Here is a 26298-nt window from a genome sequence, read left to right on the forward strand (position 1 = left end):
AGCAAATTGCAATACTTTTGCAATTATGCGAAACCATTCTGGGCAGCATCTGATTGCTGAAGGCGGCTTAGAGGCGCGTTGCCTTGGTGAAATCGCAAGCTGCAGTCGTTATTATTTGCGGATTTAATTTGAAGTTTGGATTAAACTTTAACTAGGCTGCCTAGATTTTATTGAATAAGTTTCAGGACGATTTAAGCATAATGCACAAGATAGGTGTTTTGGCTTATTATTCTCGTAATTAAGTAAAATCCATAAATAAAACATTACATAGCGCACTGAAATTTCAATAAATTTATACTTTATGATAATATTTCTTCCTCAAAACTCATTACCTCACAATATATCAATACCGTTAAAGCTTTTGATACAAATTCCCTGACGCTGGCTGCTCAATTCAATTTATAACGGCAATTGAGCAACAACCCAGTTCCGATTCCACTTAGCCATTTCCACTTGCATCCACGTTGCCCTGCGAGCTCCATTCCGCCATAGTGTGGTAGACCGACCGCCCCAAAGTAAATATCCAACTGTAAATCCACAAATCAAATGCAATCAATTCAAATTTCACACTTCAATATTCATTAGAAATTTATTTTGCATTTTACAATTGCAATGTAGCTGGTTCCGCCAGAAGGAATCGCCTAGCGCAACCAAGGACCCAGCTCCTCGGCACCGCAGCTGGATTGCAGCGAACGAACATAAAAAATAGCTCAGAATTTTCAGGAAAATTAGCTGCCAATTGTTTTCCACGCTTCACGTCGACATTCAGCTGATAAATTGAGAGCGGGTTGGACGGAAATTGTGCTAAGCCAAGCAAGAAATTTCGATTTGCCAACAGCTGTGCTCCGCAATTGGTTGTGGGTTCGCCGGTGGTCCCCTTACGCGATGGCCGTGTCTGCCACTTAAAGTGAGATGGTTTAATGGGGCCGCCTCTAATTTATGCATAATTTATAACAATTAAAGCGGACAAGCCTTCGCCCGGCTCACATGGCGGATGCGCAATGAAAAACTACGGGCAGCTGCAGAATGTCCGGGCGAAGGTGAAGCCCAAACACAGACACATGACACACATATAAATGCATATGTTTTTGTGAGCCGTAGTGCAGGGCATATAACTTAATTATGCAGAAATGTAAACGTGGCCAACACCAACACACAAGTACACAGGTCGCAGCACGGCCAAGTTTCTCTGTGCGCCGCTTGAGGTCCTTTCATAAGCTCAAAGTTCATAATAGGATTTAGTTAGTACAGCTTGTAGCAGCCGTTTTCGTTGCTATTGTTGCCACTGCCACCGATGCTTGTGGCCAGCTGAAGACGATGATGATGATGCATGGCAGTTATAGTCGCCGCGCTGCCCCCCCTGGCTTCCTGTGCCATCTACCGAACGAGCTACAGACCACATGAAATGAGTTGAGACACGAGTATTTTAGCTACCAGCACGCGCTGCCCTCGCTGACAATAAATTATGCACACTGGGAAAATTAAGGTCCAGGAAAAGAGTTGCCTCCGACTGCTAAAGGGAAAAGCCGCGTGGCCTGCCGCCTTAGAGAGCGAGTGTGGTGCATCTTATAATTCTTGTATGAAAATAACAGCAGCCTAAATGCCTTGCATGTGATAATGGAAATTTATGGGGGACAGACACGGCAGCCGGCCCTCTCTGAGTGCAGTACGTAGTGGGTCATGCATTTTTAAAGAGCACTCTATGCTAACCACAGAAACCTCAACCGTCAACTTTGGCAGCCGGCACGGCTCGGCTTCCACTTCGTCCTTTTCGCCTGCTCATCAGCAGCATCAGTCCTGCTGCTGACTGCGTAATGTATTGATAAACATTAAAAGCCAATCAGCGTAATGGGTTGTGAAGTGGAGTTGGCTTCTCGCCCTCTCGTTTTACGTACTTCATTTTCAACAGCTCATAAAATTGCAATTGACTTCGAGCTGCCTCTGCCGCTGCCGGTCCTCTCCTCTGCCATCGCAAAATGTCGCAGTCACATATGTGCTTAATTAAGTGTATAAATTGATATTTGGTGCGAGTTTATGACTGCATTGCAGTTGTGTCCCGATTATTCTTGAGTGTGCTGCGAATTATGTAATTATCCGTACTTAAACATTAAAAGCCACTTGAAGAGGTGCTAGAATGTGGTAAAATTTAAGTTATATAGGAAAACTTCTTATAATTCAAACTAAATTTTATTATAAATTGTTAATTTAATAAATGAATAAGTAAAACAGTACGAAATAATAATCTGGTTGGTATAAGATGGTATTTTATATATATATTTTAATAATCTGCTCACATCAGTTTGATCTTTTAGAAATTATTACTATTTTGAATCGCCATTTGGAAATATAAGACCCTTCAACGACCTAATACATACTCTCCATAGAATAAATAACAAAATAAATAGTAAAATATCTCCGTTAACCACAAGAACAGCCAGCTACTTAGGATAGCACGTAGACCGAGAGGGAAATTTAATTAATTTACTCAGCCTGGCCATCCCGCGAACATTTGTCTCTTGGCTCGGACAAGCCATAAACTTGAAAGTTACGAGTATTTTCAGCAGCTGCACTACTTCATTATGTGACTGATGATGTACGGTGGAGTTCTGAGAAAGTTGTCCGTTTTTTTCCCCCTCTTCGGTGGCTTTGTCTCAGCGCGCGAAGGGATGAACGGAAGCTGGCCCGACTGAAGCATCCAGCTTGTCTTTATGGCATCCAAGTAGCTGCAAACTTTGCAACGTTCAAAGGCAACTTGGTGGAAGAGGCAGAAAAACGACGGGCAGCGGGGCGAAACAAAAAAATTGGCATATAAAAAGTTTTTTAATGAATGGAATTAGTGTTTGAGCTGCAGCGACTTTGCTAAATCGTCCGAGCAGCGTCACGAGAGTCCACTCAGGAGGAGTCTTCTCCTCCACAGTAGCGTCAACTTGCCTTTTGGCATGCTATCAGCAGCAGTGGGGCTGTAACTGGTAACTCCTCCTCGTCCTCCTGATTGTCGTCCCATTCCCGTTTCATGTTACAGGGCTAACGAAATTAGCGCTTATTAGTGCCAGTTGGTCAAACTTTTCTGTGATTTCTTGGTCTGTTTTCCGTTCTTAGCGTCTTCTTCCGTTCCATCATAATTTCCCAAGAGTCCAACAACCAAGAGCCAGTCTCTAATTGTTTCGAATGAACTCCTACGGGTGAAAATTATTATAATGCCAGACATACCAAGGAATGAACACATCTTAGGACCGGCTTCCGATTAATATTTTAATTTAAAAAAAATAATGATTGTTATTATTAAAAATATCCCTTCAATACATATATAATATATGTATCTCTTGATATGGTTTGGTATCGTTTATTTATTTTTTCAGTCATATGACGAACGCGTTATGTCGTTATACTTGGGTTTAACTCCAAAATTGATAGGATTGCTGTGTTCATACTCAATAGTTATATAAAAGACTGAAACATGTTTATAGTGCTGTCAATGAAATTAAAGCTTAAATTTATCGTTTAAAATTTAAATAATATTGATAAAGTACAGCTTTCTAGTTTTCTGGATGGTGCTTTGTTTCGTCTAAATAATATACATTTGTCTTGTCTGAAAAAAACACATTACATAGTTATATGGAAAAATCTTCAACCTACATGGTTGAATTTTCTCCCAATTGCAATTTTACTCAAAAGTCGATAATTTACCTTGGGCTCCAACCCAGATCTAATTCATTTTGCAACTGCAACTTAGCCTTGAAGAAATTTCAATGCGGCTTCATCTCAAAGATGTGTGTGTGCTCACTGGGACACGACGTGCATTATAATCCCAGGTCGCATGAGGCGACCACAACCAAATAATGGGAAAGGCTAAAAGAAAGCCGCAAAAGATATCCACGGACAATCGATGCTGCAGACTAACCGCAGACCCGGCCAGGAGCACACCTCGCCGCCTTACGGCAAAAAGGCAACTATCGACGAGATACAGATACATGCACGTCTGGCAGATACAGATACAGTTACATCCTACGGAGGCAAGTCGTCGCAGTGAATTTGTAAAATACGTGACAAACATTTTCAATTTGGAGGCCATCCTTGCCGCTCCTTGTACTCCCACCCGCTTCTTGTCAGCATCATCATCTCTCGCCTAGTCGTTCCTCCTTTACTATTTACAATTCAATTGTTCTAATTTCGTTTCGTTTGGTTGGACGTAAAAAATGAAGTTCAATTGAATTGACAGTCCTGAAAGTTAAATGCTTCGCTACCATTCTGCAACTAGTACATTTTCACCCCTTTCGGGTTCGGGTTTTTGTTGCATGTTTCTTGTCCAAATTGATTTATGCTCAATGTCTGTTTGGTGGTTTTTTCCGCACTTCAGCAGCTCGTATTGAGGAGAAGCTTTTATTGTCTGGCTGGCCACATTCTGCGGTCTTGGCGTTTATAAATTTATCGAAATTTTTTGCGCCACTTTAACCGGCAACATAAATTTTAATTTATAACACTTTGATGTCCGTTGTGGCCGTTTGCCCCCTTCAGGTTTCGGTTGTTGTGAAAGCCGGCCAGATTGCAGTGTCACTGGTAGTGTTATTTGCTAAATGCTATTTGGCATCTGAATTGAAAATCCATAACGATCCCCATTAACTATGGATATATATTGGAGCCCTGTGAAAGAATATATAAATATAATATTTTTAATTCCTTGTTTATACCGTAAAGGAGTTTGGAAAATGCAACGGCATGGCAGATAAGCCAGCAGAAAATGTATGAAAATCCCAACCTTTAAGTTCGTCTAAAACTTTGAATATTCCAACTTTCTTATTTTTAAATTGCAGTTTTGACACATTTAATCGTACTACTATTTGAAAAATCAAACGTACTCTGCTGATCTACTATGACTTTTCCTTAATAGAACCAACGAAAATGTAGTTTTAAATTAATCACTTTTAGACTATGCTATTCGCCATATGATTAACATTATATGTGTATATTTTTATAAGGTCCTGAAAGGACTCCCATCTGTAAAAACCATTTGCAAGCATATAAACCCTTCGCTTATATAATTGTAATGAAAATCGCATCCAGCAGGTGAATCACTCGCAGCTGTCGCCGCCACCGTTGTACTTTGGGCGTCAAGTATGCGCCTCGTTGGCCATCAATCGAACAGGTTTGCCGTTAAGTGGGGAAACTTTTAAAAACAAAAGGCAAATAAAAAAGCACACTACAGCGCATTTCAGCAACAACCGGTATTAAATGGCTACGACATCTGCCATATGTTTCACTGAATGGGCTTAAAAGAGTGTGGAACAAAAAACGCAGCAACATTAAGTTTGTGATGGCGAGGGATCCTGGCAATTGTGTGTTGTGCTCGCCAAGTGCATTATTGAGTTTACTCGTTTATTTCATTGCGGCGCAGCAAAAAGTTTCATTTTGTGCGCGTTTAAGCGAAATACGGGCCTTAAATGACTGCACCACGACCCGAGCCACACCCACTTATCCCTCCCGCAGGCCGTCCGGGAGAGCGCTTAATGTGCTTACATAGCCAACTGGCGGATGCAGCCGGACCAGGACGCTCCCCGCTGCTGGGTTTCCGAGCCCAAGCCCTGTCTTGGCTCTTAACTGCTGAGGTGACTTAAGTATAGCGAAAGCCGTTAAGGTATTTATGGTCATCAGGAGTGGCCCACGGAGTCAGACAGAATCGCAGTCAGAAATGGCTTTGACTTTGAGTTGGTCCACCAGGATTGTGTAACCGTTTGGGCGGGGAGAAAGGCTTTAAGGGCTCAAGGCAAGGAGTTGCCTAACCTGAAAATGTGAAAAAAAGATTGTGGTATATTTGTACATATACGAAAACTTATTAAATAATATTAAAGTTAGCATACTTCATCTAATTCATTAACTTTTCACATTGATTATAATTTTAAAAAGAAATCAAAATATTTCTTGGACTACAATACGATTTTTCCCACTGACTCTCTTATTTAAGCGAGGAAAAATGTATCTTAGAATGTCAATTAAATGTATTCTTCCTCATCGTCTTCACAAGACTTTTCTCCTAGCTTCGCCCAGTTTTTGCGGTAATTTGATTAGTCGACCGACTTTTTAACTTTTCCCAACTGCCGTCTGCAGCCGGGCCTTCTCCTTTTGCTGACTTGTCTGCCCAAATTTATATAAATGCCCACAAAATTGACCTGTGGCCTCCCCCGGCAATTATAACAAATTATCAACTCGCTCACACGAACGCACACTCAGACTCACCGACAGGACAGACACTCGCAGCTATGGCAGCTTCCGGCCGGGGGACGCCCACACGGCACACGCACACACCTAGACGGACATTAATTATTCATAACTTGAACTCCGAGTCTATGGATCGGGTCGAGAGACGATGCTCGGACATGGTCTTTGTCTTTGGGGAAATCTGCTGCTCCAGTCCTGCCTCTGGCCACCAGACGACAACCTGGCCCCTTCCACCAGGATGTCCTGCGGTCTGCCAGCAGTTTCGGTTTAATGTCTTCAAAATGTCAAGACACGAAGGCCTGAGGCCAAGAGAGAGAGAGAGACAGTTAGAGAGTCGTGTTTTAGCCGACTTTAACCTTTCCCACCTGTCTGGTCTGCTTCCCGTGTTTAAGTTTACATTTTTCTTAAGTGCCTTAAACGGAAGGGCCATTAAGTTGGTCAGCTTTGCTCAAATGAATGGGGCCTAAATGTGGGAAATCCATATAAAACTTTGCACTCATTAACTGGTGGCGTATACTCGATATTGGCAGAAGCTTAGGAATCAAATATCTCGCCTTGTTTATCGGAACTCAGAGACAAGAACTGATTAAGTTCCCTTCGCTGCGTTGTCACTCCCATCCGTTTAGCGCTTAATAAACTCATCGCTGATTTAATAATATTAAGATCAACGCCATAAAGTGCTCGCGTTAATGTTGTTCAGTTAAAATTTTTATGCTTGCGCCATAAGACCAAAGTGGCAAACTGGCAAAGCGACGGGCTGCTGCCAACGTTAACGAGTGGCGGGAAACGGGGAAAAATGAGTCGGGGGGCAACGCAGGGAAAAAGGGAAAAAGGGAGAGGCCAAGCGAGAGTTTTCAGCTTCGACCTACATTCAGGATGTCGGAGGAAGACAGTCGGGACTGACATCTGTTGTTTGCAACATAATAATCATTATAATTTATTTTAAAATGCAATTTACGGGGCAACGAGTTGAGCTCAGTTCAGTGGAGTGGAGCTGCGCCGGGTTGATGGCGTGCATGTTAAGCGCGGAGGAGCTGGCTGAATGATCATCGTAAATGAATGGCAATGGCAACTCGAGTCCTTCCCGCCGGTTTATGCTCTAAAACGAGTTAATTAGCGTTGATTTCGTCTTCGTTTGTGCACAAACTGCTGAACAAATAGCGCTGCGTACTTCGTTATTGACCAAACAGGTCACGTAACGCAACTCAAATAAAAATCGACACCGAAACGGTTTAGTGATACAACGTATCCCACTATAACAAATGCGCTCCCCAGCGGCCGATGTTCATTTACCATTTTCTACAGCTGCCTCCTCATCCCTAGGTCCTGTCCGCAGTGATGCTGTATAAATTTGCTTAAAAATTAAAGAAATTTTAGAAATGTGTATATATTTGTTAGCAAGAATGTCTTACCTAAAAACAGAATAGAAATTTGGGTATATGAAGATTCCATACCTCCAAAGTCGAATAATAATAATGGAATGTATAAATGATCTAAAATTAATAATTTTAAAATATAAATTAAACATAGATTTTTTGGTTAAGTAAAAGCTTTACTTCTTTTATTCAAAAATTAACCTTTTATTTAATCAAATTATCTTACATGGCTGTAATGGTTATAGCCAGATAATTACTGGAAAACGGCAACACTGCTCGGCGCAGTTTGTTTTGTTGCTTACAAAACCGAAAAAGGTAAATAACAGGAAACATTTTACACTAATTAGCGACGCACGCAAATGGGCGGCTTTTCGAGTGAAATGGGCGGCGAGATGGGCGTTTTGGGTGGTTCTGTGCCTACGTGGTTGGGGTTGGCTTGGTGGATGGAATTGAGTTGTGTAAGTGGCGGCGATTTCGTTTGGCGGCTTGTATCGGGCATAAAAGTCACTGCCGTAAGCCTAATTATGTTGTGCCACGAGTACTTTGTCGTTGAAATTCCTCCTTAAGCGACTAAAAGTGGGAGGGGTGAATGTCTGATTATATTTGGCATTAACTTGTTCCTTTTGAGATGTACGCAGTTCTTAGTTTGTATTGAATAAGACGATTGTTAGTAATAGGGATTGACTCCGAAACAGCTTTAGATTTCAAGTTGATTTGAAAAGGAGCGTGGAAAGGCATTCGTCCTTTCCCGAGAACTGACTCTCTCTCTCTCCCTTTTGTACATGGTCATTTCCAGGATGGTACAGTACATTCGTACGGCATAAAGTGAAAAAATATAACTTAAATTAACTAATTATAAAATTTTGTTCACGATTAATGCTTTTTACCAGTACTATTTAAAGGCTTGCTTAACTTGTTATTGAAAATTGCGAAAGTCTGCAAAATGTGGCGCGTAATTTAAAGAAAAAACTCTCAAACCACATTAAAATCTAGTTTTTTTTTTCATTAAAAGTTATAATAACTATTATTTTATTTATTATACATCTTTATTCCTGTTTTGCAACGGTACATGGCGAACGGTGAAATTTTTCCATTAGGTTTTTTGTTCAAATTTTTGAATGAATTTTATTAAAATATAAATGTAATAAGAAACCCGTTTTTTAGGAAAAAATACTAGAGTTAAGAACTGAAAAAGACATTTTTTATAATATGTTATTTCAGGTACTTTGATATTAAAATATTCAATATATCATATTGGAGACAGTTTCCATTTTTGTATTAATTTAGGCGAGATCAAAATGTCTTTTTTTTAATTGCTTTTATATTGCACGCTACATTTTCATTCTTAATGCAGCCTGAAAATATATCTAGTACTTACCTGGATCTGCCTTTTTTTTTTTGTAAATAATTTCAATGACATTGTGAAAAAAGCCTTATTTTTATTTTTTTGTTTATGTTGTTTAAAATATCTTTAGAATATATCGACAGCTTTCCTAAATTCAGTTGCACTCTTGTAAGCAACTAACAAATGCACTTAATACAGTATCTGTGCATATTCACATATAGAACAATATTCTATTTTTCGATTTTTGCTCTGGTTTAGCGAGTAGAGACACCGGTTTCTTGCATATAACAATTTAAATGTATAGTCGCTATGCATCTTGCTATTAAAGGTTCTTTGGCAGTACATTGTTGACCAAATATGTAGGAATAAACAAGGGAGTTCTTTTCGGATTTTACTACTGTAAGTAATTAATTTCAACCTTTTTTGTCAGTCCAAAAGGATTGTTCCAGTTATAATCTTAAAAGTAAATTCATTTTCATATACCTTCTTAATTTTGTAAAAATATTATAATGAAGAAAAAGACTCTTGGTACGATACCCAAAAAAGACCCGATGAGTCCTGCAAAGCATGCATATCGATGAAACGAAACCAAAATTGGTTCCGAGAAAAGAGAATTCAACAATGGCAAAGGGTAAAATTTCCGTTTTATTTGGGTCAGCTTCGGATCAAAGGGCGATGCCAAAGTGTGGCCACAGCCAGTGCCGCTGTTGCGTGGCTGCCACGGGAGAGCGGACTTTGAACTAGGCTAAATCGCCGCAATCCGCTGGTCAGTCGGCCAGAGATTTCCGTTGCACGTCGAAAGCGCTGAGCGACTGATTTCCATGTGGCCCGCTTGCCATAATTAACGGACAAATCGTTTTACGCAACAAACGAAAATCTCGAATGCATTATATACCCCGAGGACGGACCGAGTGGATTGCTGGGATTGCAATCATTGTTTTCTCCCTGTCGTCTGTCAATTTAATTACAATTTATTCGGCATTTTGCCGGCCAGGCGACCAGAACAGGCATTTCGCATGTTGTGCGGTCAGCGCTTTGGCACATTGTTTAATTTATTTTAAACATATTTTGTTTTGTGGCAATTATTCATGGGGGATTCCACCCAGAGCTCCCCGCCAATTCGAGTGGTTTGATTTGTGTCGCGGTTTCACGTTTGGCTTCCCTGATTTTGTATTCGTGAGTGCAACAGTTTTAATTTTCATTTAGCGACCGAATAAAGGAAGAAATTATTCTAGCACATTCGTTTACTGTCTCACTAATGGAATACTAAATTCTGTCACTTTGGCACTTTAAAAAAGTAATATCGAACTTGGTTGTTTTATATAATTGTATGTATAAATAAGAAATACATGATGAAATATTTATCTTTTATAATTATCTCTTATAAACGTATTCACTTCCTTACTACCCAACAATACTGCGGACTTCTTAGGTTGTGATATTACTAGTTCTAAGGGAACTACCACTACCTTTTTACTTTACTTTACTAACCCTAGGCAATGGAAATGTTAATATCCGTTTTATAGGAAAGGCCAGACTTTAGGGTCATTCGCCACCACATCGTTTACTGCTCACTGGGGACAAGGGTACCCTAGTAAAAGGTCGAACCTATAGGTTCCTATAGGTCCCCATTCTAGAGCTGGTGCTAAGACTATCTATGAACAGTATAATGGATACCCAAACTAGGATCAGTCAAGAATTCTATATTATAGGTGGTTCAACGTTAGTTTACCATGTGATCAGTCAAGGGGAGTATCCATACATGGAGGAGATGAGTATCCTAGTTCAGAAATGGCCAATCCACACCTTCAGTACTGTAAGATATCTACTAACTTGGAAAATTCTTCATGGCATACTTTAACAGATTTGAGTGCTTTTCCCTCCAAATATAGTATGTCCGTCACATAACCACACTTTACGAGCCTGAATTTCTGGCTCTATTCCTTTGAGAAACCCAAAAAAAATAAATATAGAGACAGGGCAACGACAACTTTATCACCACACGACCTCGAAAAACTGTGAAACTGCTGGTGTCATTTCAAATTTATGCTGCTTTTGTGACCAACTGTACCAGAGAAGAGTGTGAGGGCCTGCTGCATTTCCTTTGCCTGCCAGCTATCCATGTTTATGATATGGCGATGGTGCAGATAGTTTGCTAATTTTTCCTTTTCGGAAATTAGAGCATAAACTTTGCGCTCTTAAAACTTGCTGTTCTCTTCCATTGCCACGCATATAAAAAAGCACTGAGAAAAGTAGTTTGCTTTTTTTATATATATTTATATATATTTATATTATATACCTATATAATACTTGTACATTTTTAAAACCATTAAATGTCTAATCAAGTTTATTTTAAAAATGTAAGCATTTAATATTAAAATATTAAAATACATCGCAATTTGTATTCAAAAGTTTATTTAAGACAAATTATATTTGTACTTATCAATTTACATTTTTAAGATTCTACATACGATTTATTTAAAGGAGTAAAGACAGACGATGACGACTGTTGATCCCTATTAGCTAACTATGTATGTTATGGTCTAACTTCAATGCAAGCCAAGGCGTTAAACCTGTATCTACTCAAATTTCTCTCAGTGCACAGGCATATGCACTTGCACATGGTAGACCGAAAACCAACACGCTTAACACTTTGCGAAAAGATTCGCAGCTGTGTAGCTCCAGCCAAAGCAATTTATTTGTTTTTCGTTAAAAGTTACCCTTTTTTGGTTTGGTTTATTATTAACACCACACGCATACAGAGCACACGAGAGAGATGTATCCATGAGAGGGGGTGGTGCTGGGAATTTCAATGGGGAAAAGTTGCTCTCTTTTCGGGTTATTGTTGTTGCACTTTGGCTCCATCTCAAAGTAAAAGTTATGGGTTCGCCAGCAAAGTTTCCATAGTTGCAGTTGTTGTTGCGGCTTTGCACTTCCCGGAAAGCTTTAATTACAGTTAAGCTTAAAATCATATGCAAAAGTTATTTAATTGTTATCAATGTCAGGTTTCTTTTCCAAAGCTTGAACTCTCCCACAGGATGGCATAAACTTGGAATGACCTTTTGGGAACTTGTCGCAAAGTGCCGAATTATTTTTTTGAATTATTATTATTTTATTTATTTAAGAAATTAAGCTTAGCATAAAATAATACATATAATGTTAGATTACTATTTTTCTGAAATATAATATTTTCCAAAATTTGATATAAATCTGTAATCCTCTATCAAATCAAATAAGAACACTTCTAAGCGAGGATCGATTGGAGGTTTTATGGCAACATTTTCGTGGTGAAATTTTAAATGTTAATGTAAATCTAATAAAGCGAAAAAAACATCCGTGAGATTTGATAATCATTTAACACTCAGTAACTAATTGGGACTTTTATCTTAATTTTTATTTATTTTATCGAATTTAATCTAGTTTTAAAAACTTAACTTCATATATATAAAATAACAAACATTGGTTGCTTGGGCCACTAAATTAAGTTTTTATTAAAAAATTGTTCATTATTACACTGTTATCTTATTTTTCTTCCTTGCCAAAGGCTATGATATTTATAATTAAGTTTTTAAGTCAATTGTAAGTTACAGCATCTAGAATTCTTTTATAGTTCATGCACAACAAATACTCCCCTTATTCTTGAAAGGAACTCATGGGAATCTTAACTTGAACTTTAATTTAAAAACGGGTATCCTACAATATACACCTGGCCCTCGCTTAACACGGGGGTTAAGACCGTTCCTGAAAAACCTCGTATTAAGCGAGGTTTTTAGCGTGTTAAAAGAGGTCTGGGAGCAAATTTAAAACTGTGTAAGACCGAGTCGTGCTAAAAGAGGCCGTTAAAAGAATACTAACTCATTCACCATGTTAAGAACAAAGAGATTTTTTGCTTTTGTTCTATTAATATGTTTGTAATTGTTAGCGAATCGATTTCATGACCCATACTCGGGTTGCAAAAGAATGGCTATGGCTAATCTCATATTTAAGCAATTCCGTATGCACTCTCATGTGTCGTGTTCGCACTCGCAAATAATGATCAACCAATATGGACAGAATTTTTATAGCATCAATTGTGTGGCAACAATACAATACATTTCAAAAGCCATTTTTATACCCCATATATTCGTGCAAGCGTATATACAGAATATGAACATATATGTATGCAACAGGCGTTTCCAAGTCCTATAAGGTAGATATGTTCGTGATTATATTAGTAATCTGCATTAACAATTTGAGTTGATCTAGCTTAACCGTAGAATTATTCAAGAAACAATTTTTACCAGATTGTTTAACAATCTGCAAAATTGATTTTTAATAATAATAATTCTCTACAGCTTTTGATATTATCAGCCAGAAATAAAGAGAAACAAATACCATTGCCAAACTAATTGTAAGCCACAGAATTTTTCAGTCTGCATTACTATTTACGTGAAATATGCCCATTTTAAGTATAATTTCTTATGTATTATATAACCAACAAAATTATAAACTAATTACCGGTTATCTGATAGTCGAGACAGTCGACCCAAGCGTGCTTCCTTGTTATATTTGCACATGGCGAAGCGACAATTCGAACAGAAATGTTGACTATGGCGGTGGAGTGCTCGCGGACATTGCATATACGAGGTGTGTGCATGCAGAATCCTGCATATCGCGGATTGACGGGAAATTGGCATTTGTGTTACTTTATTATTTCTCATTTGCAAAATCGGTGAATTTTTTGCGTTGTTATTGACCAGAAGTGGCTGAAATTCGTATGCATCGACCTCATTTTCCGCATCGGATGCACGAAGAGCAAAATAAATTAAAAACAATTGCTGAAACTCAATCAACACGAAAAGTAAGCCAAAATAACAACAGCATCAGCACGCAGAGAAAATTATTCCAGCCATATTTGCGACTTAACATTTGAGTGTAATTATCGCTTTAAATAAAAACCTAAAAGAGCTTTTGTCTTAATACTAAGTCGGGATTATTGTACAATTATTTATTTAGAAAATATAACAAAAATATCTTGAAATATTCATATTTAATACATGGGAAGGTACATTGTGAATTGACTTTTTTCGAAGGAAATTGAACTGAAAGTCGATAGCTTAATTGTGATCCAACAAAAGCGTCCTTAGACAAAAAATATAAATTCGGATTTAAATTCGGATTTAAACTAAATTTTATATTAAAAATATTAAAAATATAAATTCGGACTTAAATTAAATTTCCCATTTTTTCACTGCGCACCGGCTGCAACAACACATCGAATTTAATTCTGAAGTAAGTGGATTCGCCTGTAACACCAAGTGTGCAACAGTTTGTGGTCGGACCACCGATTTCTGCAGTAGGTTGGAGGCGATCAAGCCAAGTTCGCCAAGCACAACAAACTTTGGCACACTTTAAAGCAGCGATGGGCACGCAGTGGCTCAATTTGCTCACGCTGCTCAAACCGTTATCTTTTTTCGGAGGCGCCAGCATGTCGCACAATTGCAGACGCACAAGTGCAGTGCTCGCGACCAGCGAACCGTGAAGATTTACAAAAACAACCACACTGACCTTTGGCGCAGGTAGCGAGCCCATCGCCGCGATCCCGAGTTTGCAACAACAAAACACAAGCGACCCGAGCTCGCACATCGTCCCAAAAACAAGAACAATTTTAAAGGGAACTGTGCGGCTAGCGTTGACTTCTGCACTAAAGAAAAAAGTTTGGATTTCTTTTGCAGTCGTTTTTCTTAGGCGGAAAAATGGCTGAAGATATTGATCTACTCAAAAAGTTTTTGTCAGTGTATTTTCTCGGCTCGCACATTCTGTGTGTCGCGTGGGTGCGACGGTTCGCAACGCCGGGGGTTGTTGTTGTTTTTTTTTTTTTTTTCAGCGAGCTGCTGCTCAAACCGTTAGATCTCGTGCCCATCGCTGCTTTAAAGTTTAAACACACTCAATTAGATAAAATAAAATGTTTAGCTAACTTTTATCCCGACCTTCTCACCCCCGCAGCTCGGGGGATCAGGCACAGCTTGACCCAACGGTCAAACTTTTTGACTAGCTGAAAAATGTTTTAGAGGCATCAAAAAAAAAGATTGGGGGGGAGAAAAGAGAGCACAAAAGTTTTGTACAACTTTTGGCAATTATCTTGTGAGCCAAGTCAGTCCATAATCATATAGCCTACGCCTTGTTCACATGTACACTACTGGCCGAAATAATAAGTACATGCGTATGTGGTTTGTTTCAAGTCCTATAAAATTGGTTTGATAAACTTAAGGAAAAAACCCACTTAATTTTTAGTTTCCGTACTTATTCCAGATAATAAAAATAACTGCCTAAAGGATTTTACATTTCAACTTTAGAGACAGGGGTCAATTTTATCCAAAAAGCATGAAAATGGGTTGGCCAAAATAATAAGTACACCCATCCTTCTAAGCCTAGAACTCGGAACGTATTAGATATTTTGCACTTCTTTTTTCTTATAAGTAAACTTAGATTAGTATCCAATAGAACCACATTCGTTTTAGGTAACTTTCGCTATTATTTTTGTCATTCTAGCAAGAAGTCTGTTGCAAGTCACTACTAGAAACTAAGACCATGTTTCTTCAGCAAATCTTCACAAATCTTCAAAATTTTTAAATGTATTGGTTACAATACGACGTTTTAAGTTTCCCCATAAATTTTTGATTAGGTATGAGTTCGGAAACTGACTTTTCCAACCCATGACGGTTACTTTTTTGTCCCTAAACCAGGCCATGATGACTTTTAAGGTTTACTTTGGATCGTAATCTCGTTGAAAAATCTATCGGAAGGGCATGTTTCCCTAAGCATATGGTTAGAAGATGCCAGTTAAAAAAGTTTTATTTTCGATTTCGGTCGTAATACCATTTATGAGATGTATTTGCACAACGCCATGCCAGGAAAAACAGCCCCTAACCTTTATGCATCTGTCTCCGGGCTTAACTTTTTTTTTCGCGTTTCAAAGCTGAATTTTTTGAGTTTGGTTTGACGTACAAACAGTCTAGAATCGTTTTCAAAAAAAAAATTATTTTTGTTTCATTGCCCAAAGTATTTTGTTTCCACCTCCGGTTCAGACCATACCAAAAAAATATTGCAAAGCTTTTGCTTCATCTGACAAAATTTTCCTTGAAGTAATAGAACATTTTGGGGTATACGTCCTTGTAATCCTGTCTCATGCAGTCTACTACAAACTGTTCGAGCTCAAATTTAAATGTCAATTTCGCCGGAAATGGCCTTGGATGACCAAACAGGTCCTTTTTGGCAAGAGAGAGGTAACTGTTATGAGATGGTCAAGTCAGTCTCCTGTCATAAACCTAAACTAAACATTGTGGGGAAACTTAAAACGTCGAATTGTAACCAAAACAATTTAAAATGTTGAAGATTTGTGAAGATTTGCTAAAGAAACCTGGTCTCAGCTTCTAGTACTGACTTGTTACAGACTTCCTGCTAGAATGCCAAAAATAATAGCGAAAGTTACCTAAAACGAATGTGGTTTTATTGGATACTAATCTAAGTTTACTTATAAGAAAAAAGAAGTGCAAAATATCTAATACGTTCCGAGTTCTAGGCTTAGAAGGATGGGTGTACTTATTATTTTGGCCAACACATTTTCATGCTTTTTGGATAAAATTGAGCCCTGTCTCTAAATTTGAAATGTAAAATCCTTTAGGCAGTTATTTTTATTATCTGGAATAAGTACGGAAACTAAAAATTAAGTGGGTTTTTTCCTTAAGTTTATCAAACCAATTTTATAGGACTTGAAACAAACCACATACGCATGTACTTATTATTTCGGCCAGTAGTGTATATGTGTTTGTTTCCGGCCACTGCAGCCTGTCAGCATCAGAATTGCCACCGGCTGCAGTTGATACCAACTATTTTGTTATTTTGTTAACGGAACCAAAACAAAAATCCCGCCCAGCCCGGGCCAACTTTAAAAGGTTCGGTCTTAAATCCATTCTGTTCCCATTGCCGTTTAATGGTGCCAATAATGTGTGGGTTCTAATCCGTTAAGTGCTCTGTGCATTTGTTCAACTTGTGTTGTTTGCTCGACTTTTAAATTACGTAAATGTACAAAAGCTTTTAATTTCAGGCTATTTTTGCAAAGCCGAATACTTAAAAATGGGTTAAGGTATGGGGGCCTTCGTCTAAAACACCAACATGTAAGCATCGAGTCAAAATACACAATATTATATGATTTTCCTTTTATGCCCTTGCAAAGCATGATTAAAAGCTTGAAACGCAGTAAAGGTAGACACTCCAACCCCATAAATATAAAGATATATTCTTAATTAGCATCAAAAGCCGAGTTGATCTAGCCTCTTTGCTCTGTTTTGGAGCTGCAGATTATCTTATGAAAATCGGAAATATTTGAAATAAATTATAATTATGTTTTATTATATTATACTTTTTTATATACTGAGTTATAACCATTTCCTTAGATTAAAAAATTGCGGTTCTAATTTTACAAAATACGTAAAACTATATCATGTAACTCCCATTGAAACTATTGGAAAATAATTGATTAATTGACACAAAATTGTTACTTTTAATTCCATTGCAAACTTCAAGGGTATACAAATGTTCTCGTTTATAATAATGTATAAAGTTATTTAACTTATAACATATTTTTATAAATTCCATTTTGGGTATAATTGATGCAATCGTAAATGGATAAATGCTAGCAGGTTTGGTATTATATAATATTTGCTGAATAACTATTAAGTTTAAGAGAAGTAGGGTTGATTACACAAAAGCATGCAAGATGTTGAAAAAGTCTAGAAGCAGTTCCATTAAAAGAATACCAAAAAAAACCTTAATAATATTAATAAATCAAAGAGACCTTTCTCATTATGAATATATGCTCTTTACAAAGCTTGAATGCCTCGAGAGGAGGTCATTTTATCGCCTAAACAATGTCAATAGGCAAGTGTAATATTAAGATCTTGATACAAAAATTATATATTTTTAATGAATGTCAACGAACTCGTGGCAAACAAATTTAAGAGAAAACGTTCTCTTGCATTGGAAACTTCCAGTGCCAGCCAAAGAGAGCAATTGTCACATTCAGCTTCAACGATAAACATCATACATTTGGGCCCAAATGACTGGGCTAAATTAGGAACAAAAAATATGCCCAAGAGGTGCATCCAAGGCGCATAAGAAACAACAAGGATGCTGCCAGCGAAAGTAGCAATAATGTCCCAGAAATAGGGGGAAGCACGAGGCTTAAATAGGTCAACGTGGCGTATACTTAATGCCCTTGCCACCGCCTTTAATGAGCCTCCACTCCACCCACGACATGAACTTCAGACAAGGCTGAAAGGGGAAAGAACAGCACTGCAGGCCTCGAGATTCTAATCAAAGAAAGTAAGTGTCTGAGCGCTATCAAAAGGGAAAATACAAGAGATGCATACTGCTGCACACTGCTTAGTGCATTTGCTCGACTTGGCAGTTTTTCTTTGCCTTTTTTTTTAACAAGTTTCTTACGCTATGACTTGTTATGCTCGAGAAGAAAGCAGAGGGCCGGGAATAGAAAAAATGCAGAGACCAGGATATACGCATAAAAACTTGTTGAGATTTATCTTGCCGCGCGCGAAGAACGCTGCAAGTTCTAGACTCAAGCACCCCCGCCTCCAGCCAACCGTCATCTAACTGCATTAGAGCTGGCGTTGCATACTTCACGGCGCATATGCCAGTTTATTTATGGCCCTGCCAGAAACTCTCGGTAAGAGCATTTAAGCGCCTTAAAGTAGCCCAGCACCCTGCATTTATGGTGCAACTTCTTGTCACTTGAGGTGGCATATGTCTTTGCTTTTGTACTTCATGCACCATGTACTTATATACACCATAAGAGTGTCTTTTAGAGAGAAAATGACTCACTGAGAGTGAATCAATTCAATAACACACTATGTACATACTTAATTATAGCCTATCATTTAAAGAACTATTTTTTATAGTACGTATTTAACTTAAGCTTGCAGCTTTTGGTTCCAGGAATCTAAGCACACTCGACTGATTCTCTTTCTTATTTCAGCAACAGCAGAAGACATTTTTTTAAGAAAATAGCTGTACATTTATCATTTTTTATGTAGTCTAAATTATGCATAACTTTACAATTTATACCAAATTTATAATATGTTTTTCACGTGCCACAAAACTAAAGTGTCATCATATATTGCATTTTTCCAATGCACAAAGCGGCATTGTAGAAACAATGAAACACCGCACTCAATGTAGACTGAACAACACACAATAAAGATCAAATACAGAAACCAAACCTACACAAATAAATTATGAATGCCATGAGGTATGCGTAACCAAAAGCTAAAATGTTCGTCAGCATAGAACTATGGTTTTATTGAATCTAGTTAACTGTTTTGTATCGATATCAATGGCGCGACATACTTTGTTTAAATATTAGAATTGTGAAAAATACCTTTACATTTTATATTATTTTGATGAATTTGAATTAGGTGAAGAGTTCTATAAATTGTTTAAACCCCAATTTTGAATATATAATATATGTTTAGTTTTGGCTAAATAAAATAACTATTTGATACAACAGGGAATGCACTAATTAAAAATAAATATTATAATAAAATAAGATAAATATCTACAGTCAAGTGTGCTCGACTATGAGATACCTGGTACTGAAACTTTGTACTTGACTGTTTAGGGCAAAGGTTGTTTAAAACAAATGTTCTATAAATTATATATACAAAAGAATAAATTCTAAAAATTACGTATAAATAAAAACATGTATGTATACCCTGTTCCAGAAAAACATAAATTTTTATGTTTTTGACATCTAAATAATTTTGAAACAATACTGAAATCTACTTATTTGACGTGAAACAAAAAAGAATATTGGTACCAAATTCAGTAGCTCTAGCTCTTATTTTTAAGAGATCTGTTAAAAAACAGACAAAGCTAAAACAACTCGACGGTAATGCTACTTAAGAATATATTCCTTATGAGGTCGGAAATGCCTTTGTAGCCTAAGGATACCGGGTATATAAATAAATAAAAACTGATTTCATCTACTGACAGATTTAAAATGTGTGCCAGATGTGGAAAATATTTTCTGGACCATGTTCCTTGTTCCGCTTCGCAGAAGGACAATGGAAATGGTGTCAAACAACTGTTGAGTGTGGCCACCAACGATGCGTTTTAACTGAGCAGCAAACGCCCAGCCATTTGTATTTGTTAGCATTCAAATAACCGGAAGCGATTCGCTCAGCTGCAATGAATCCGCAACAGGACCAGGGCAAAAAACAACAGTCTAAAATCAGCAAATGCAAAACGGAAAGCGAAACAAAACAAATGGAACGAAATGCTGCTCCATCGACGAGCCCGTATTTGCAGAGCCAAGCTAAACTATCAATAACACTTAAAAGCTTTTTCAAATATTTTCCATTCGTTGTTTTGTCTGTTCTCAGCATTCTGTGCATTTGTAAGTTTCTGGCGCACCATATTTATTATTTCCTTTTTATTTATTACTGCACTCATAAAAATTTTTGCCTAAAATCGCCCTTAAAAAGCCTCTTTTCGCCCTTGTATTTAGAAATTCGCCATAGAAAAGGCTCCAAAGGCGAGTCGCTCTAGATTTGAGAAAATTGGCCCTAATTGCAATTGTTTGTTGTTGCTGCTGCTGTTTGTAAATAAGCAAATTTATTATTTGTTGTATAAAATATTGTTAATAAATATTAATAATATTTTTTGTTGTTGTATTATAACAAAAACAATATTATTATTGTACATTAACAAAGGCGGCCAAAATGCTAACACTTTTGGTGTTGCAAAAGAGACTTGCTCTTACTAAGTGTTGGCCGGCCACCGTCACCTCATGCCAGAGACGTTTGAACCAGTTGGGAATTGTATGCGCACGCGTGCGGAATTTGCCAAAAGAATCCGCCATAGTTTTACGAAAAGTTGACCAGCAAAACAAAGAAAATTCTCCCGTAATTTAAGAAAATTCGCACGTAATTAAAGAAAGAAAATGAACGAAGCAAATCCGAAAATTTTGCCCTAAATTTGAGGAAAATATGTAAATTAACCCTAAAAAAGTGTATTTATGGCGGCTTTTCTTGGTTTTACGGTGCCTGCCTTAAATTGATGAAAACCTTTTCTTAATTCCAGAAAAATTTTCTTAGTTTAAGGGCGTTTTTTTTGTATGGCGATTTTTCTTATATATAGAAAATTATTTTTATGAGTGTGCAAATGCTTTTCAGCTCCTCTTGCGTCGGCATGCCAGTATATTTAAAAATGCAATTTGGGTCGCGTTGAAATGAAGAATATGCTCCACTAGGGAGACCAACAGCAGCAGCATCATAATATATTTGCCCAGTTGCACAAGTATTGCAGTTTTTATCGATGTTCATTAAGTATGTATCCGACGTTGTGTAGATTTTTGCGAGCTCGGGGAATTCGTTGTCTCTGCCGGGAGGGAACTCAGCATTGCCCGATGATTTTTAACATCACAATTATTTAATAATGATAGGTGTACAATTTCACCCTTAAATTCCCCGATTGCACGGAATTGCAATTATTCCTTCATTTAAATTTGTTTATAAGAAAAACCTTAAGAATTTTAAGAAAATATGGTGTATAAAAATATATAAATAATTTGCATAACTACTACTTACAATGAGTTAAAGTTTTCCCCTATTTATTTTTAAAATAATATTTATTCTTCACTAATTGTCGCCCATAATTTAATTAAAATCCAATCTGTTATATATAACACTCCTTTAATTGATTTTTTCGTTTTAAACAAGTTCAACACAACTGTTAACGCAACCCCTCTTGCAACCAACCAGATCTGAAAGTAAGCCGCATTTATATGGCTATTTAAACCTCACAAAAAATTGTTTCATAAATCTTTTCGCTTTTAATTAATATTAAAATGTAAACACAATTAGCCTCCCCATCCACGGATAATCCGCCTTAAAACAAAATGTAAATTAATGGAATATGATTAAACTTTTACAAAAATGGCGAACAAAGCAAAGAAAATTTTGGGAAAAGTTCTTTTGCATTCAACCTTAATTTAAGTTCCCATTAGCTTTAAACAATTTGAGGTCGTGTGTATTTGAATTGCATTGGGAGAAAGTGGAAAAATAATGTTAAACTAAGAAATATATTATATATAAAATATTAATGTAATCTATGGTGAATAGTGCGGCAAATAGAAGTGAAAACTTGTCGCATTAGGATAATGAATTAATAATAAAATAAAAAAGGCTTAAATTCTATAACCAAAAACATGAAAAAAAAACAAATGTAATACCAAAATTCAAATTTTATTATCTGCGAAACTTATAGCTTTTATTCAGCGCTATAATTGTTGCTAAAATGTAAGGCATTCGCACCATTTGTTCCTTTCTAATTTAAATGAATCTCAGACGATCGCTACAATATACACGAGACATTTTTTAAGAAATCATCTTCAAAAAGTAAAACATAAAAAAGGATTTTCATTTTAAATGAGAATTAATTTCTGTAGGTTTCACCCATAACAACTACATATTATTTTCTAAATTTTATGTATACAATTTTATTTTGAATTTTTAGTCTGAAGTTGAATAATTTCCTACATTTCATAAGTATTTCTTCAATGCATTTCTGCATTCCCGCCGAAAATATCAACTATTATAAGTTGTTTTGATTATAACAACCAACATTTATTTTACTTGAAAAAGTCAAAAAATTAAATTTGTTGCATATTTAAGCCTTGTCCTATGAAAATGGTATAACATTGGGTACGTAAGTCGGCGTATGCTTGGAGGGTTGCTTTTGGCAGACATTTTATCTGACCGAGCGGGTCAAGCATCAGTTCATTTTATTGACATAAATGTTTATGTTTATTTGTCTGTGTTTAAGCATTAATGTTTATTGTATTGTTGATCCTGCTAAAGCTGTCGTAGTTACTGGAGTATTTGTTGTTATTGTGCAAATGAAAGCTGAAACAACGTTCTGCAAATACTGAAAAGTCGAGTGTGTTTTACAAGTGTTCGTATAGTATCTCACCCTCGGAACAAACTGTTTGTTTGCACACACATATGCATGTATGAACGGATAATGAGATTTTTAAATTGATTTAATTAAATTCATTTTCTGTAGCTTAACGATTTAAATATACATTTATTCATGCGTTGTTGGATCATGCATATTTATAAAATTAAATGTAATTCATTTTAGGGGGAGACTCATTCATACTATTTTTTTTTCTTTTTTATTCTAAGAATATCCTAACAAATTCGCTACATAATTCTTAATATTTCGTAAGATACTTATATGCAGTAATGGAAACAAACAACCTTCCTTCTGGGCCGTTAAGTATTTGTTTCTGTTAAATTTGTTCTTGGAGCTTGTACTTACTGAATGGTAACACCGATATAAAGTAGTTATTTTTATCCACAATGCAGCTAAAAATAAACCCTCTCATTCGATACTAGAAATAAAAACCTATTTAGGCTATAAACAAGTTATATTAAAAACGCAATTCTTTGGTAGCAAGAATATTGTTTTTAAATTCTCGCGCCTGTAACAAGCATTATCGATAACGATAGCATCGCTCTGTTGTTGGTGGGACCGTATTGGATGCAGTGCCTCCGGTTTTTTCCAACACTTCAGCCAGACGAATTACCCAACACTGGACGACAAAAGATTTGCCAGCAGACAGAAACTTTACATTTTTTAAGCGAAATTACAGTCAACGAACGGTCGAGGGTCGATTTGCTCGCACAACCACACACGTCCAACCATGCAGGTGAGTTGGCCGGTTCCTCGTGCCAGAGTTAGCCGCCGGAATATGCGCCGCGTGACTCCTGCAGCTGCGACGTGGGCAGAGGGACACGCAACCAGAATGGATGGAAATTGTGTTGGTGCAAACTGGACTAATGTAAGCACTCTCTTTTCGCAGTCAGGGGCTGTGGCTAGACGGCCATGGCTGCTGCTGGGCCTGCTGGTGGCCCTCGGCGTGGTGGTAGACGGCTTCTACGTGCCCGGCGTGGCGCCGGTAGAGTTCGTCCAGGACCAGAAGATCGACGTGAAGGCGGTGAAGATGACCAGCAGCCGCACCCAGCTGCCCTACCAGTACTACTCGCTCAAGTTCTGCTACCCCAAGAACGGCACGCTCATATTCAAGTCGGAAAACCTGGGTGAGGTGCTGCGCGGCGACAGGATCGTGAACACACCGTACGAGGTCCGGATGAACCAGCAGGTCAACTGTCGCCTGCTGTGCAACCAGAAGGACAGACCGCTGACCTGGAGCAAGGAGGAGTCGGCACTGGTTGCGGAGCGCATCCAGCACGAATACTTTGTCCACCTTCTGGTGGACAACCTGCCGGTGGCAACACGCATCCTCAACGTGAACAACCCCTTGGAGGTCACCTACGAGCACGGCTACCGGCTGGGTCAGGTGGATGGCGACAACATCTACATAAACAACCACTTGAAGTTCATCCTGTCATACCACATGCACTCCAAGGACAAGTACCGTGTTGTCGGCTTCGAGGTGGAAACTGTCTCGGTGAGCCACAAGGAGCTCAAGTTCCACGGCGACACCTGCAACTTCCCAGACAGTGCTCGGCCACAGCAGGTGAATGCCGGCGGTGAGACCCAGTTGTACTTCACCTACTCCGTGGAGTGGAAGGAGTCCAAGGTGAGCTGGGCCTCGCGCTGGGACATCTACCTGGGCATGCGCGACGTCCAGATCCATTGGTTCAGCATCATCAATTCCCTGGTGGTGGTATTCTTCCTCTCCGGAATTCTCACCATGATCATGATCCGCACGCTGCGACGGGACATTGCGCGCTACAACACCGATGACAATATTGAGGACACGCTGGAGGAGACCGGCTGGAAGCTGGTCCACGGCGACGTATTCCGTCCACCGAAGAACACCCGACTCTTCTCAGCTATCATTGGCAGCGGCATTCAGATCTTCTTTATGTCTCTGATCACCATATTTTTCGCCATGTTGGGCATGCTGTCACCGTCGTCGAGGGGAGCCCTCATGACCTCCGGCATCTTCATGTACGTCTTCATGGGCACCATCGCTGGCTTCTACGCGGCAAGGCTCTACAAGACCATGAAGGGTCGCGAGTGGAAGCGGGCCGCCTTCCTTACCGCCACCCTCTATCCAGGCATTGTCTTTGGGTGAGCATTAAAGCTTGGCATACACATCTGGAATGTCTGACCTGGTGTTACCCTTTTTTCTGCAGCACTGGATTCTTTTTAAACTTTTTTATATGGGACAAGTCATCCAGTGGTGCTGTGCCTTTTACCACGATGATATCTCTGCTCCTGCTGTGGTTTGGCATTTCGGTGCCGTTGGTTTATCTGGGCTTCTACCTGGGCTACCGCAAGCAACCATATCAGCATCCAGTGCGCACCAACATGATCCCGCGCCAGGTGCCCACACAGCATTGGTACATGAATGCCGTTTTGAGGTAATGCCCAGCCGTTTCTTTTTCAAGAATTCCAGCCTATACTAACCGGATTTGAATTATGTTTTTCAGCACACTGATGGCTGGGATCCTGCCCTTCGGGGCCGTCTTCATTGAACTCTTCTTTGTGTTCACGGCCATCTGGCAGAATCAGTTCTACTATCTTTTCGGCTTTCTCTTTTTGGTGTTTTGCATCTTGGTTGTGAGCTGCGCCCAGATCTCCATAGTCATGACCTATTTCCAGCTGTGTGGCGAGGTGAGTCTGTCTCAGTTTTCGCTTGGGCGAAACTTTAATGCGTTCCCTCGCCTTTGCAGGACTATCGTTGGTGGTGGCGCAGCTTCGTTGTGTCCGGGGGCTCGGCCGTCTATGTTCTCTTCTACAGTATTTTCTACTTCTTCACCAAACTCGAGATCACAGAGTTTATACCAACACTGCTCTACTTGGGCTATACGGGTAAGTGGTCATCCTGGAGTTATCGAAATGCACGATCTAATCTTGAGTACAACAGGCCTCATGGTGCTGACCTTTTGGCTGCTGACCGGATCGATCGGCTTCTTTGCCGCCTACGTTTTTATCCTGAGAATCTACGGAGCTGTGAAGATTGACTAAAAGAAGCTCTTGTGTCATCCCCCGTCACGCTGTACACCAAACTATCCTTGCAATATTATTTGACCACATATATATTTAAAGAGCAACTGTACCAAGCTCGTTCAGCTGCGCCTCAAAAAAAATTAAACTGCGACTAACGATCCCCGGCGTGTCCCAGCCCCCTCTAAGTCGAAAGCAAGATATTCAGCGAGAGCGTTGCGTTTAGTATACTTTATAGAAATGCCTAATTTATATATGTATGTAAAGAATCTAATCTAAGCCACTCATAAAAACAAACAAAAATCAAATAAACTAAGCTTAATTGTA

General features: G+C 38.5%; 1 protein-coding gene and 2 long non-coding RNA genes across 5 annotated transcripts; 2 read left to right on the forward strand and 1 right to left on the reverse strand.

The window, feature by feature from the left end:
• Nucleotides 1–2891: 2891 nt before the first annotated feature.
• Nucleotides 2892–4779, reverse strand: LOC138928054 (uncharacterized). Of its 2 annotated transcripts, none has more exons than XR_011444540.1 (3): nt 4757–4779; nt 3688–4641; nt 2892–3176 (listed from the first exon to the last, which is right to left on the reverse strand). It is a non-coding gene; the product is annotated as an uncharacterized lncRNA (long non-coding RNA). The 2 variants fall into 2 exon arrangements; XR_011444541.1 differs by lacking the exon at nt 2892–3176 and adding an exon at nt 3500–3589.
• Nucleotides 4780–19572: 14793 nt separating this feature from the next.
• Nucleotides 19573–21512, forward strand: LOC138928135 (uncharacterized). 2 transcript variants are annotated; one of them, XR_011444606.1, is made up of 3 exons: nt 19573–19689; nt 19981–20383; nt 21162–21512. It is a non-coding gene; the product is annotated as an uncharacterized lncRNA (long non-coding RNA). The 2 variants fall into 2 exon arrangements; XR_011444605.1 differs by lacking the exon at nt 19573–19689 and adding an exon at nt 19761–19941 and having other exon boundaries at nt 19999–20383.
• Nucleotides 21513–23560: 2048 nt separating this feature from the next.
• TM9SF4 (transmembrane 9 superfamily protein member 4) lies at nt 23561–26298 on the forward strand. Its single transcript, XM_017181857.3, has 6 exons — nt 23561–23701; nt 23855–25092; nt 25158–25385; nt 25455–25638; nt 25698–25836; nt 25892–26298. Exons 1-6 carry the CDS (start codon nt 23696–23698, stop codon nt 25990–25992), a joined length of 1896 nt encoding a protein of 631 aa, XP_017037346.2. The 5' UTR covers nt 23561–23695; the 3' UTR covers nt 25993–26298.

The sequence above is a fragment of the Drosophila kikkawai genome, chromosome 2R (genome assembly GCF_030179895.1).
Source record: "Drosophila kikkawai strain 14028-0561.14 chromosome 2R, DkikHiC1v2, whole genome shotgun sequence".
NCBI lineage: Eukaryota > Metazoa > Arthropoda > Insecta > Diptera > Drosophilidae > Drosophila > Drosophila kikkawai.

Bases quoted from the DNA above. Each gene is read 5' to 3' on its own strand.
- TM9SF4 (XM_017181857.3), top strand. The intron at 25,386-25,454 runs GTAATGCCCAGC...TATGTTTTTCAG, and splicing joins TACATGAATGCCGTTTTGAG to CACACTGATGGCTGGGATCC. The intron at 25,837-25,891 runs GTAAGTGGTCAT...TGAGTACAACAG, and splicing joins GCTCTACTTGGGCTATACGG to GCCTCATGGTGCTGACCTTT.